This window comes from Haliaeetus leucocephalus, unplaced genomic scaffold (genome assembly GCF_000737465.1).
Source record: "Haliaeetus leucocephalus isolate CR32 unplaced genomic scaffold, Haliaeetus_leucocephalus-4.0 Scaffold1014, whole genome shotgun sequence".
Classification (NCBI taxonomy): Eukaryota; Metazoa; Chordata; class Aves; order Accipitriformes; family Accipitridae; genus Haliaeetus; species Haliaeetus leucocephalus.
Window position 1 is genome coordinate 546,623 of NW_010973450.1, and position 11,254 is coordinate 557,876.

The 11,254-nt window shown below is 49.8% G+C and overlaps 1 protein-coding gene across 1 annotated transcript; it reads right to left on the reverse strand.

Annotated features, from left to right (window-relative positions):
- Positions 1-1,606: 1,606 nt before the first annotated feature.
- On the reverse strand, positions 1,607-10,950 carry ERICH6 (glutamate-rich 6). Its single transcript, XM_010584898.1, is given in 12 exon segments — positions 1,607-1,903; positions 2,359-2,590; positions 2,874-3,026; positions 4,292-4,377; positions 4,525-4,682; positions 5,523-5,590; positions 6,576-6,733; positions 6,811-6,912; positions 8,165-8,293; positions 8,295-8,375; positions 8,377-8,435; positions 10,661-10,950. Coding segments are annotated over 12 exon segments (1,602 nt in total). The 5' UTR covers positions 10,773-10,950; the 3' UTR covers positions 1,607-1,639.
- Positions 10,951-11,254: the final 304 nt, after the last annotated feature.

Genomic DNA, 11,254 nt, shown 5'->3' on the forward strand with positions numbered 1-11,254 from the left:
GGATGGTCCCTTGCTCCATCTCTGGGGAAAGCTCAAATCGCCTGGGAACGGAGAGGTGAGGGGCAGCTGGTGGCAGGAGCGTGCTGATGCCCCACCACTTCTGGTAATTTTAGTATGTGATTTTGCCCAGTGGACTGTGTTACAGGCTTTGGAGTGGATTTAAACCTCAGTTACTCCATTGAGCATCCAGTTTCTGCCCTCTCCCAAGGGCTCTGCACCCAACTGACACCCCTGTGGTGAGACCAGCGTGAGCCCAGGCTCGCAGGCAGGAGCAGTCCCCTCCACTGCCCCTCTCCTGGGGATGGGGTGTTTCTCGAGGCGGCAGAGGCTGGCAGGCGCTGTGTGTGGCTGCCTGGCTACGACAGCATGGCACGAGCCCCTTGCAAGTGGTGTTTGCGGTGCTATTAGCAGAGCCCTCGTGCAGCTCAGTAACAAGAACTTGCAAGTACTGTCTGTCTTGGACTGGTAAACTTAAATTCCAAATCTGTAACAAATGTGAACTTAATGAATATAGTATGTTTATCCAGAGCCTAATTTGACAAAAATTGGATTTAATTTTTTGGGATTTGTTTACTGTGCAACTTCCTACTAGTGTTGTGGTTGCAGCTGTATAGTGTAAAAGCTCATTTCATATATGTTTGCTGACCTGTGGCCAGGAGAACCCGATAAAAGATGGGACAATGAGGAACCCTCCAAGCATTGCCTCGCTCCCCTGGTGTTTCCAATGTGTCCTTATTTCCCATGGCCTTAGCAGACCAACCTTCAGGGTTTTCTGCACCGACCAGGGCAGCACTGCCTGGCCATGCCCTGGCTGTATGGACAGGCTGCCCAGAGAGCCCAAGGAGGTGGTGCTTCCTTTGCTATTCCTCCTTCTCCACGTGCTCCCATCCACGAGCGGGGTCTGGAGGCTGCAAGGTGTCCCCGTGTCAGATGCCGTATGCGGCAGCTTGGGCTGCCGGCCGTGCATCACCCAGCGCGGTGTGCTGGTACAGCAGGTATTCCTGTGGCCTCACACCTCCCTGTTCCCAAGAGGCAGTGCCCCAAGGAAGCCGGTGTGTTGGCTGCCTGTCTGTGGGCGCTGCACTGGGAGGGGATGGTGCTGGCTCGCTGGGAGGAGCACTGACTGCCCGCATTCCCATCCTTGCTGACTGCTTGTCTCGGTTTTGTCTGGCAAAGTTGCTCCTTATCGCTCTGCGTCACAGGCGTTCTCAAGAGCTGGCTGACCCAGCCAGTGCCCGGGCAGTGAGCTCCTGCCCTGGGTGCGTTCACTTTGTGACAGTTTGTGCTGAGCGCAGGCGAGGGCTCTGGCTCGTCTGCATCTCAGAGCACCCCTGCAGGCGCAGAGCAAAATTGGATGGGTAGGAGGGAGGCCAAGAGCCCTGGAAAAACCACCGGCGACTCATGGCAGCTGGGAAGGTCCCAGAGGTCTCCTGGGGTGGACAAAGTGCCCCTTAAAGGAGTGACTTAGGTGCTTCTGGCTTCGGGCTGCAGCTGGAGGGTCTGAGGCACTTCTGTCCCATCCCTCCAGCTCAGCTACAAGTCTCCTCGTGGTGGGTTTTTTCTGCACTGGCAGCAAGTTTTCCTGGACATCTTTTTCAACCCCTCTCATCCTTTTGCTTTCACACCACACATGTGCTGATCAGACTTGAGCATTTACTATTGCCCTGACTGAGCTGCGTAGCTCATCGCTTATGTCAGAAGTTGTGCAAAGCTGTAAGATCTTTAAAGTCTGTGTGACAAGGTAAGCTGGAGGCTTAATTTTGTCCCATTGCTCGTTAGAAGGAAAGTTTAAGCATCCACGCAGTCTGTCGAAGAGCCGCAGAATCCTCACCCTGAAGGCAAGCAGCAGGAGCTCATCTTCGCCCAGCCAGGTAGGGGGAGGCAGCCGGGTGATGTTGCTGACCTGGGGAGCAGAGGCGAACTGTGTCAGCAGAGCCACAGCATTGCGGGACGGGGCTTTGGTCTCTCCCCAGCAGATAAACCTGCCCCTCTGGAGGAAGGGAGCTGCCACGCACCCTGTCCCCACGGATCATGGCTCTCCTCCACACGGCAGAGCCTGGGTGTCCCTTGGGGATGCAGCCAGGGACAGTGGGGACCTGCGCGGGAATGCTTCCTGCACTCTGCAGCCCCTTGCAGAAAGCCAGGGCTGCCAAGGCTGCTGAGTCCCCTGTCTGCATGGGACTGAGCACGGGTACACCTCCACTGTTTGCTATTTTGGGGGGCAGGACCATGGGGCAACATAGGGAGTACCCACTGTGGAATGAGCGTGCTTCCCTATGGATGGGAGCTTCCCTGGCTGCTGCACTCCTCCTGTGGGGAGCGGCTTTCTGTGGAGCTGCCTGTGTGCTTGAGAAATACCTGCACTTTAGTTCCCACGCTGAATTTTGCTTGTTGCCCCATGGCGAGGAAGGAAACAGTGATCTTGTCCTGGCCTAGGATCCTGACCCCCACGTGCCGGTTCAGGGAGATGAAGATGGGGCTCAGCGGGACGTGGGGTCCTGATGACATGACGCTGTTTGGCCATGTCCACCTTCTCACCCTGCTGCCTGCTTGGTCCAAATACTGCCCTCCCTGAATACTCATGTTTATCCTAAAAGAGAGGAAAATCAAAGCTCTGAACCCTGCAGCGCCCACAGCCTACGTCCCTCCTTCCCCAGAGGGATGGGACCGAGGCACAGCTAGTTTGGGATCTAACCCCCATCTCAAGACACAGCTGGGGTAGCCTTGCTCTTCTGGGAGGCACCCGAAGCAGGGCTCATGAGCTGCTATATTTGTCCTTTAATTTTTGAATGCTGTTAAAAATATCGTTTATGACCTTTGAAATTTAAAAGGCGCAGTGGAAAGCAAAACTGCTCTGACCAATGTGAACATACCACACAGCTCCATTCGGATAATAGCAAGTACTTCTGCCATTGGACTTAAATACTGCTTGTATTTTGACGTTACTCTGCTTGTCTTCCTGTACTATGCAAGTAAGCCATTTCTCCTCTCGTATAACAATGATTGCCAGATTTCCAGATGGATAGCTGTCATCAGATAAGGTGTTCATAACCCCTTTTTTTGTCTGGTTGGTCTATTATTACATACTAAGTATTTCAGAGTGCTACTTTGGAGTATAAAAATTGATGTATTACCTAGATCCCTGCGTTAAAGGCGGAATGGTGGTGTGCTGCCAGTGTTACCTGGGACACTGCCAGTGCTTTTCTCCTACATTGAAGTATTCTGTGTACACTGACAAAACAGCTGTTAGAGATATGGAATACATTTTTGTTGTTTTCTAACCAATAATCCAGGCAGAACCACTTAGCAAATTTATTTTAAAGACATGTTCTTGGACAATGCTTATGGTTGTAGAAGCCTAGCAAAGTGAAGTGATCAAAATACTCAACTTGGATGACAGCAGAGAAAACAGGGAGAGGTATTATTCTCCCAGAGGAAAAAAAAACAACCAACCAGGGGGAAAATAAGGCCCTTGGCCCTTAAACCTGACTTGAACACATCCAAACAGCAGGTATTTTGTGTCTCACTGGGGTTTCCCTCCAGCAAGACTTGCTACTGTGAGCGCATGCGTTTATGGCACTTTGCCATTTGCCACCGCCGTGACCGGCAGCATCCCTGGGATAAAAGCAGCCTGGAGGGCAGAACAGACAAGTAGTCTCAAGCCCCTGTTTGCTTTGGTGGCAGAGCTCAGGTACACTTTCATACACCCCTGGGTCAGAAAGAAGTTAGCCACAGTAAGGAAGAATAACGTGGGCGACTTAAAGTGTTACGGCTTAAGTAATAGCAAAGGCAGCCTGAAAGCTATGGGGTCCTTTGGTGAAACTGCCATGTTTTTATTTCTTCAGACAGTACTCTTAGTTACACTGGTAACTGGTGTCTGTGCACCTCTTATGTGCTCCTACGTGCGGGACAGAGACGTCAGCCCCACACCAGTGCCGGTCGGAAACATTGTGCTGGTTTGTTGGGGCTGAGCACTTTCGGAGCCCACTCAGCCAGCAGAGCCCTTCCACGGGTGGCCAGAGCTTGGAGTGTGTCCGAACACGGGGCTAGCGCGTTTCTTAAGCTGGGTTTTAAAGACACAAGTGCCTGTCCTTCATCAAAGCTACTGGCTGATCTGAAAAACTTCAGACCAAGAGCTATGGAAGCTGTTTCACTACTGCTTTTTTTCAGACTGTGAAAGCGAGAGTGAGTGGAGGACCAGGTTATTCAGTGATAAAGCAGACTAGAACACACTTAAAATTACAGTTACAACCCTGGACTAATGCAGGCAAGTGAGTCCTGTAAAGGATACAATAACTGTGCTGTTCCATCTGGAAGCATGGTAAGGAATTTCCCTCCATGTTTGTAGTACTTTTCCAACAGTTCATTCTTCACTACCTAAGATTGGAAAAGAAATGATAAAATGGATGAGAGCAGTCCTGCACCAGCTGCCCTTTAAAGACAGGCAGGTGCCAGGCTCCAGCCGCTCCGGAGTGTGGACACGGCCGAGGCACAGCCCATCACCATCAGGCAGCAGCTACTTGCCTTTCCACCCACAAGGGTAAAATCGCAGCAGCTGATGCTGTCAGAGACGGGATCCTCCTCGGGTTCTGCTGCTTTCCCACCAGGCACCAGCGTCCGGCCCTTTGGTGATGGGGGCTCCCGAGAAAGCAGGTAGGAAATTGTGCCAGCTTGATTTGAACCTAGAGAGCAAAGGGACGGTTTGTCTGCATCGGGTAGGGCTGGCAGCGTCAATGTCGGGGCTGCCTGGCACCTCTGCAGGGAGGCTGTAACTTGGGGGAGTGGGAATTTCTGGCTGAAATGCTCTATCCTGGGAGTCTGTCTTGGGGTATTTTCTAACAAGGACAGTCCAAAGTGTTCAGCTATTTCAGAGAACAGGATTGTAGTTTTTTCAATTATGTATACATACATATCTGTGTGAGTAAAGAATGACTTTTTTTGGATAGCATTCACAGCTCCATGCTCTGGAGGACTGACATGCTGAAATCCTTGGTGCTGCAAAAGCCTCAGTGCCCTGCCATCCTCTGTGAAAATATGCCCATATTGTAAACCTAGTTCATCTGTTCTTAGTCAAAATGCCTTTGATTTTATAGCTAGATCCAAAGGGCTGCTCAGTCATCCACAGCCTGGGCTAGGAATTAGTGGAGTATTCACCTGATTAGGCAAAAAGTTGATCACCCTAATGCTGGCAGTATCTTCTCAAGGGCTTGGCTTTGCCAACTTACTATTCTCTAAGGTCAATTTCTGTGCCTCTCAGCTGAAATGTTCAGATATAAATACTGAAAGTCACAGCAAGGAGATCCTCTCTGTGCAATGGGAATGTAACTGCTTTTGTTTTTTCATGTGAGGGATTATTTAATATGGCAGTATATAATTGAATGGGATTGCACACTTGACAATGAACTTACACGTCACTGTATAAATCCTCCTGTTCAGTTAGAGAGCATTAGAGACAAGCAATTCCATTCAATTCATTGTTGTAATAAATAGACAAATAAATACATAAGGAAATGCAAACTCACATTCAGCTACACTCGTCGCCTCTGCTGCCAGGAAAGCTAACTGTCTGGCCATTTGTCTCTCCTGCTGCCTGGAAAATGAAAGTGTTCCTGATATACATTTCATATATCCTGTTTTGAAAGCTAGAAGTACTGGATATCCTTGCTGCAGGAACACAAGTTTTTGAACCTGTTTTTCTCTCCACTCTCATAATTGCAAATAACGGTTACAGGCAACGGGATCTCACCAAAATAATAATAATCTCAGCAAAAAGGAATTGGTCCCATACAGAGATTTCAGTGAACAGACTGCGATTGCAATAGCATCAGCTCTACTGACAGCAGAGCTAAACATTGTAGTGGATTTTTTATCAAGATTTTATGTAAAAGAGAAGGAGAGCTGCCCACAAGATCAAGAAAACAGCTAATGTCCAAGAATATTTTCACTGTTCTTATCTAGCTTCCTATAAATTTGACAGTGTCTGGCAATGGCTTTGGTTTATGCTCTGTACATAATATGAGGTACTCGCATCATCAGACTGCAAAGGATCTTCAAGGAAACTAATGGTTTACTTCCAGGTATGCTGATTTACTTTTCTTTATGTCTATGCCATAGGCTTAGATATTTGTATAAGCTTTGGGCCTCCTGCTAAACAGCTCAGCAGAAGTCAAACTTGCAGAGTTCTCATGACTCTGGAAATCGGAATCCAAATGCATGTCACAGTTTATGCAGCAAATTGAGAAATACAAATTGTTTCAGCACCTGAGGTAAAAGGTAGACCCTCCCACAGCTGCAATTTGTTTTTGGCTCTACCTGTCTCTAGGTATTATGTCTGTCAGCAGCAGAATTAATGCTTTACCTAGCACGTACCTCGCCACCTAATACGGCCTGATGAGAGAAAAGCCAAGAGGGTTTAGATAGAATATGAACTTGTGTTGCCTAAAGCAAATTTTTTTCTTCTTCCGTTCCCTCTTGCTGCAGTTTCATTTTCTTAATGCTTCTTTTCCTTCCGGAGTCACCTGTTGTTCCTCATACAGACCTGATCCCCAGTTCTCCCTGTAGTCACTTCATGGTACCTCTGGTACGCTCTCTCCTTTGACAGCAGCCTGTCGGCTTCGGTGCCGTGGGATTTGTGGGGGCCAACAGCAATGGGAACGCTCCAGGCACCTTCGTGGTTCTTCCTCTCATTTACGATGAACTCGTAGAGGTCTCGATTACGCTCGCAGCAGAATTTCTGAAAGACAGACGAGCGGTGCCATGAGAGCAGGCCTTTCCACAGCAAACCTCTGTTAATCTTTCCCGCCAGCTTACTGATTCATAATCCTGTGACGGTGGGCAAACGCCTTCGACGGAGGGGAATGGCTTCAGCAGACTGCCACAGTACTCGCACCTTGGAGCAGAGTCCTCCTCTGTCTGAAGTGGAGGTGGGGAGAGAGAACAAGGGGAGGACAGAAATACGGTATCAGCATGCAAATCCTCGTTTTATCTTGGGGAAAGAGGGCTCCGCTCAAAACGCAATGTTATAAAGCGCATAAGAGCAGTTAAAACAGATCTGTGTCTGTGATATCGTGGAACGGTTTAACTCAATACATTAGGTTCAGGAAACCACCAAAACCAAAAGCCAATCTGTAGTAAAAAAATAAATAAAACCCCTCAAAGAAATGGAATTACTGTAGTATTTATGAGACCCATTTCTTCCAAGGGAACACTTCAGAGCATGCAGAACGCTATAGTTGAGTACTCCGGTGCCATTAACCCTTGCAAATACATTGCTTGGGGCTTCGAAGAGAAAAAGTGCCCAGATTGTTGCACTGTTCGTCATAGGAAAATCTGTGGGAAATTTCATGAGGAACCACCAGCAGATTTGTTGACAAAAGAGCTGAGCATATTTGACCAGATGCAAATCAGGGCTGCTGCAGGATATATTTTGAGGACGGGTACTAGATATTCTGAAAGAAATATCTATTTTTTGAAAACACGTTTTGAAGCCGAGTTGTAGAAGATGCAGCTGCCAAGAGCACGCTGCTGAATTTCGTGTCTAATGCCTCTGCTCCCCAGGGCAGCACACCTAGCTCAGCGCTCCTCGGAGAGACAGCAGCCACCCAGCCGCAGCAGCAAGGGGTGAAGGGTACTTGCTCTGGGGCTGCTTAGCTGGTGTGCTTCACTTACACTTCAATTACTATACTACGTGTTTAGCACTTTCATTCAAACCCTTTTCTGAACATATTAATGTGAAATACTTGACTTCTCTGGAGCGTAGTTCCTGGAAATTCCCTTGTCCCCACCTCACGCGTAAGATTAACTCTCTCTCTAATGACTTTACTCTGCTAAGGATTACAGAGAACTCTATGCCCAGCTTGTATTCTTTGACTGTATACCTAGTATTTATATAAATTTTGTACCTCTGTTTTAGCCAAAGGGCAGAATCTTCTGCTAGGCAATTCTCAACATAGGATGTAGTGGTGGTGAGAGGAGTTGCACAGCCTCTTGCTGTTTAGGAGTGCACAACAAGCATCATTTCAACACAGAAGAAAAACCCTTTCATAAAGGAACTCCTGCGCTAGTTTGGCAAAGGGCATTATTATTACTTTTCCTGCGTGGCAATCATAGGAATTAAAATAAACTAAAAAAGCCACACAGTAGGGAACACCCACCACTGGCTCACCTCAATCTGTATGTTTTCTCGTGACAATTCGGGTCTGTAGGCCAGGAGGGTAGGCAGGCCAACGGAGGGGAGCGTGCACAGCGATTTCTTGAACAGGTTCACAAAATCTTCTTTGAACTCAAAGTGGAAAATACCAAAAGCAATGTGGAGTCATATCTTTGTTCAGAGTTACCTCTGAACCATTAAGCATAAAACATATATATGCAACCTGGGTGAGTCCTTACCTCCATGTCACACAAAACATCCAAGCTGCTGAACTCTTCTGACAGGGCTGCAAGTAATAGCGATAATGAGAATTACTGAACAGCAGTGCTGTGTTCTCGGAAAGCTTATCTTCTAGACACATTTGTTTGTTCCTTTTTCAGCATGCCAGCTTTTTCTCACTAACCACATCGGCTGCCCAAGACCTTCTTGCCAGACTTGCTCCTATGCTTTCAGAAGGGCGGCTCTGGATCTGTGTGCAACCCTTCCCAAATGCCTGAGGGACTGGAACTGGGCACTGACGTTGGATCAGGGCTTTACAAAATCATTCCACTGAAGCCATGGAGACAGCTTATTGCTTAGGGTCAGTGACTTGTAGCACTAATCTAACATTGCATTATCCTCTAAAGCATTTCCAGCCTCTTGTCCTAAGAAGAAGGAGCTGTAGAGACGATTGAAGCTTTTTCTCATTTCCAAGTGCAGTCCATGCTGCGTGAGTGCACCAAAGAGGTTTTTAGCCTTTGAGGCAACAGGAGACATCTCAGATGACTGAGTGTCTATCACTGTCCTCGGCAGTCCCAGGTTCCCTCTCGGCAGGCAGTGCTACTGACATCAAGCTGCCTCAGGTGCGCAACTGTGTGCTGTCCCATATGTCACCTTCTATTTGAACATCGACATGGCCACCATGCCAGCTGCCATAGCCTCCCCTTCAGGCAAACTAAACACATTCCTTGTTCTTTTAATCTTGAATTTCGATTCCCCTTGCTGCCACCCCATTTGTCTGGCCCTTCTAAGTAAGCTTGTTCTGCTTTCCAGAAAACACTCAGCCAGATGAAACTCTGGGCAGGCTGAAATACCAAATCCTTTCTAAGTCCTCCTCTTTGGAAAGTATGAAAAAATCAGGACAGGTATTTAAAAAGGAAGGGGTAAAAATTGCGACAGCCCCAGGTCAACACCCAGCTCTCAGGCCTGCAGTGGGAACCACAGCTCAGGCAGGCGTCTGGAAGTGAATGCACCCACACAGGAGGAAAAGCAGAAAGCGGCAGAAAGTGATGCTATGGGAGTTGCTTATGCTTTTAGAAGGCTGAATGATGTGGCTGCTGGTTTCCTTGAACTTTGTCTTTTTAAATTGCAGTACAAAGACGTGTAGTTATCGCCCTCTGCAATCAAGCTGTGTCACAGAGAGTAACTGATCACAAACCCTGCCTGAGAAGAAGTGACTTCAGGGAGTGCAAAATGCACCAGTGGAGCTGTGCAGCTGGGGCACGGCTCTGGGTGCACCATGGCACCGAGGGACACAGGGACGCCTGGTACCTGGGGCGCAGCGCTCAGAGCAGGTGGACACTCCATGTTCTTACTCTGCCCTCTCTAATGGGCTTTGCAGCTTCTGTATCATCTCTATCTACCTACCGCTGCTGCATCCAAACCCAGGTAGATGATTTACTGCTGGCACAAGTTTGGTTATGCTGTACTTTGATCGTTACAGCGACAGTCATCCCAAGGACTCGTGAAGCTCCAACTAAAGTACAAAGCCTATTCTGTTTTTCTCCTGCAAACATGTTCACAGTGCATTTCCAAACAAAGAGAGCACTGTTTATCTGTCGTGGTCTGTGCATGCCCCCTTTCTATTGAGATAGGTCTGCATGCAGCTTTCCCTAGTACTTTCAGCTGGTGTGCTGTGTTTTGTGGCCCAGATCACTCCTCCTGCTCTCAGAGGCACGTGAGATGCAGGAGACATTCTCCTACAGAGGAGAGCTGCCTGGCATTGAAAATGAAGCACAAAGGATGTTCGATGCGGTGCCCAAAGGGGATGGGATCAGGCAGCAACTACCACTAATATGCTGCATGCTAAGGTACAACGCTGTACTGCAGCGAGCAAGCGAAGGAGCTGGTTACTCGGTCACGTGCCGGGATGACTCAGCCGAGCAGAAGGAGAAAAAAGGTTGATATATTTTCAGCTCTCCTTAGAGGCTTTGCCAGTACCTCTCGCAGGAGTACAATACGCTATTTCTGCTGCCTGCTGAGCACTCCTACGCCTGCTGGCTGGCAGAGCGTTCCCGCATGCTTAATGGGGACCCAGAGGTTCATTTAGAAGCGGCTCTGCAGAGAGGTTAACGAGGGGACTGCAGAGGGGGATTCCTGGGGGCTGCTCCCGGGTGGGCTGCCACTTTGCAAACGGATCTCGGGAAATTGCAAAGTCACGCGCCTTCCACGAAAGTCGGTGGGGTACGAGGCAGCTTGAGTGAATGGCAGTACAAGTGAGCAACCTCTTTCTTGAACGAGGCTGTTTCTTACTTGATTTTCCGTGGGCGCGTTCATGAAGCCAGCTAGCTTCTGTCTGCACCGACGCCGAAATTCCTGGCAGCTTCTGCGCCGCGACGGGTTCAGCGCTGCCCGACGCCTCCATTTCCCTTAATTGGAGGCACAAACCCACCTGTTAGTCGCGCCCAGCGTTGCCCCTGACGCTTATACTAATGGAGGAGGCTCTTCAGACGTATCTCACTACAAATGCGAGCGCTGGAGACGACACGCTCGGTGGGGCTTGCCCGCAGTTTCGCTGCCGCGGCTGAACGCCTGGCCCGCCGCGATCCCGCCGGAGGGCTGCCCGGGGCGGCAGCAGCCCGTCCCTTCAGCACCGCCGGGGGACGGGCTCGGTACGCGCGATGCTCGCAGCGTCCCCGAGAAGGGCAGGGAGCTGCCTGCCGGCCGGGGCAACCTCCCGTACCTCGGGCCTCCCCGCGGCCGGCGCTACCGACCCGCCCGGTCTCTCCTCAGAGAACGCCCGCGCCGCCGAGAGGCGCGGAGAGACCGCGCCGTCCCGCCGGCCCGGCCCGCGCCCCTGAGAGGCCGGCGGGCTCCCCGCCCCGCCCGCTGTACGGGCCAGGGGGG